General features: G+C 48.4%; 1 protein-coding gene across 1 annotated transcript; it reads right to left on the bottom strand.

Moving 5' to 3' along the window:
- Positions 1 to 268: 268 nt before the first annotated feature.
- On the bottom strand, positions 269 to 1,535 carry SF3B5 (splicing factor 3b subunit 5). The gene has a single exon (XM_066178912.1). The coding sequence runs from the start codon at positions 1,378 to 1,380 to the stop codon at positions 1,120 to 1,122; it is 261 nt and encodes an 86-aa protein (XP_066035009.1). The 5' UTR covers positions 1,381 to 1,535; the 3' UTR covers positions 269 to 1,119.
- Between the last annotated feature and the right edge of the window lie 1,017 nt (positions 1,536 to 2,552).

Genomic DNA, 2,552 nt, shown 5'->3' with positions numbered 1-2,552 from the left:
TTCTACATATTCCCCTTAGTTATTGTAAATTGAAGTAGTTCCCCACGAAATTTGCAGGCAAAATGTCTTTCTGACCACTTCATCCATGCCCTCATCTTACTATGCATAACAAAGACTGAGAAATACCATCTCTGAATTCTTCAGAAGATGGATATACTGACTTGAGATGGCCGATTTCAAAAAGTAATCACTGATAAGCTTGCATAGTGTCTTAATAGGACCACAAAACGCTGGACTTTCCCCTCCAACGTTAATACAAACAAACATGTCAGAAATGAGAAATTTTATTTCCCCAAGCAACACATTTCAGAGTTTTTATCTGAGGTCTTTCCATCTTCCAGAACTCAAAATTTATTTTACCGTAAGTAAACAGAAAGCCTGTTTTAAGTGACAAATCAGAATCAACATCTGTTCAGTATGCCATCTGACCGAAGACTGTGTCACCTCGAAGCATTTACTTCTGAATAGTAGTAAGTAACCCTTATATTCTTATTCCAAATTAACAGAGCCCAACCCAATCTAAATATCTTTGCTTGATGTAAGGTAGAAAAAACTTGAATGCTAGGTTACTAGAAAGCATACGAGGAAAAAAGAGTAGCTAATTTTTATCAGAAAGAAACGAGGTTTTACAAACTCAAAGGTACGGGAAAGAGGAAAATGAAGCAAGAAAATAGTGTTTAAAGAAAAGCCTTTTTGGAATTTTTAAGTATTACAAGGACTTATGCTATACCACAAACCACCCCACACAATATTGCTACCAAGAAATCAAAACCTTTGAGTAGCAACAAACTTCCCCCCTCTCCCCCCAGAACTGAGTTTTGTAAGCAAGCATCAATCTGCCCGGTCGGGAAACTGCTGTCTGCGGTATCCGAGACTTTCACCTCAGATGGTTGCACTGAAACGCTCAATACCGAGTACCAGCACTCCTCCGGGAACAAAAACTTCGTACTAGAAACTACCAAACATTAGGAATGCCCAGGAAGCTTTATTATATTCCACTTGGAAAAAGGCGAACGACTGCACAGTCTGAGTCCAGAAGCAGGCATTTTTGCTTCTCCCGAAGGTCAGTCCTTCGCGGAAACCGCACAGGAGAGAGGGCCGGGCCGGGAGGACAGAGGGTCAGGACTCGTCGGGCTTGTCGGCGGGCGGCCCGCAGGGCTGCAGCATCTTCTCCATCAGGTTGAAGCGGACGCGCGCCTTGCTCTCGTTCTCGGCGATGGCGAAGTAGTTGAGCAGGTCGAAGTGGCCCATGTAGGAGCAGTACGAGTCGCGGTGCTGGTTCACCAGCCACTCCCACTTGGTGGTGTCGGCGTGCCCCGTGCCAATGTACTTGGACTGCAGATGCTCCAGCTGGCTGTGGATGGTGTAGCGGTCCGTCATGGCGCGGCGGGATGGCGGGCGGAGCGCGGGATGGCGAGCGGCGCGGGCTGGCGAGCGGCGCGGACGGCTCTCGACGCCGGGACTTTTTCCGGCGGCGCAGCAGCGCTTCCCTCCGCCTTTCCTGCCGCAGTGCCCGGCGGGAGCGCGCCGGGAAGGGCCTGCCGGGAGCTGTAGTCTTCTCTCCACTCCGCCCGCGGGGGCGGGCAGTGGCGTAACTAAATATCGAGATCGTTATAAGATTGTTTACTCCCGGTCCGATCACGTCAGTTGGCTGATCCATAGTAAGGCAAATGGTAGTTACAAGGCCGGGCCTGCATCTGTAACACAGGGTCGTTTTAAAGCACCTACGTGAGGGCTGACGATGGCTCCAGATGAGATTCCGCGTTCTGAGCCCGGGTACGGGGCTGCGCCTCAGACTTAGGCAGATGCTCAACCGAGCCTCGATGTAAAGCCTCCAGCCTCCCGTCAATTTGTAAAGCAAAGATACGGCTTTGATAGTGATCAATTCACCTGGAATCCAAGGGGCATGCACTCTCAAATCTGACTATGAAATACGCACGTAGTGGATCATGGGGAACAACATCAAAAAGTCTCTCCTGCCAGGAGGTGTCAGCAGGAAAGCAAAGCCTGGAGGCTCACGCTTCAGGGCACAGATCAATCCCAGCTCCTGACACTGCCTCTTTATAAACCGCAGCTCAGTGTTGCTTCCCAGTGGGAAGCCTGGCTCTGGAGAAGGAAAAAGCTACCACAAAACCATCCAGGAGGTGCCAAGAGGAGCACAACACCCCTTTTCGTTAGCCCTTTGCTTGCTAAGACAGCAATACGCCACTTTCTGTAGTCACTCTCACACAAGTCCACGTAGAGAAGGGCTGAAGAGGTCACAGCATTTGCAGGTCCTCCCAAAATAAGAAGCTTGGTGAGGTCATTTCTGCAGCTGAGGAAGGTCCTGTACGTCCCATCCCAATTCCTTTGTAAAGTGAAGAGCTCTGAGTTACTCTTCCTTAGGCAGGCTGTGCAACTGAGCAGGGTCAGGGGATTTAAGTCAAAAATTAAATATTAATGTTGATTTTTTTTTTTTTTTTTTACAGTGCAGCTAGTATTTTATCTGAATGTTAAACTCACAAGCAGATATAAAACCCACCAAAATATAACTTGTGTTGCCTGTTCTTTTG

This window comes from Chamaea fasciata, unplaced genomic scaffold (genome assembly GCF_029207755.1).
Source record: "Chamaea fasciata isolate MVZ Bird 193981 ecotype frontalis unplaced genomic scaffold, bChaFas1.0.hap1 SCAF_3, whole genome shotgun sequence".
Lineage (NCBI taxonomy): Eukaryota > Metazoa > Chordata > Aves > Passeriformes > Sylviidae > Chamaea > Chamaea fasciata.
The sequence above is the reverse complement of the archived record's forward strand: the minus strand, read 5'-3'. Positions and strand labels throughout refer to the sequence as shown.

Coding starts and splice junctions, on each gene's coding strand:
- SF3B5 (XM_066178912.1), bottom strand. CDS start 1,380: ATGACGGACCGCTACACCATCCACAGCCAGCTGGAGCATCTGCAGTCC.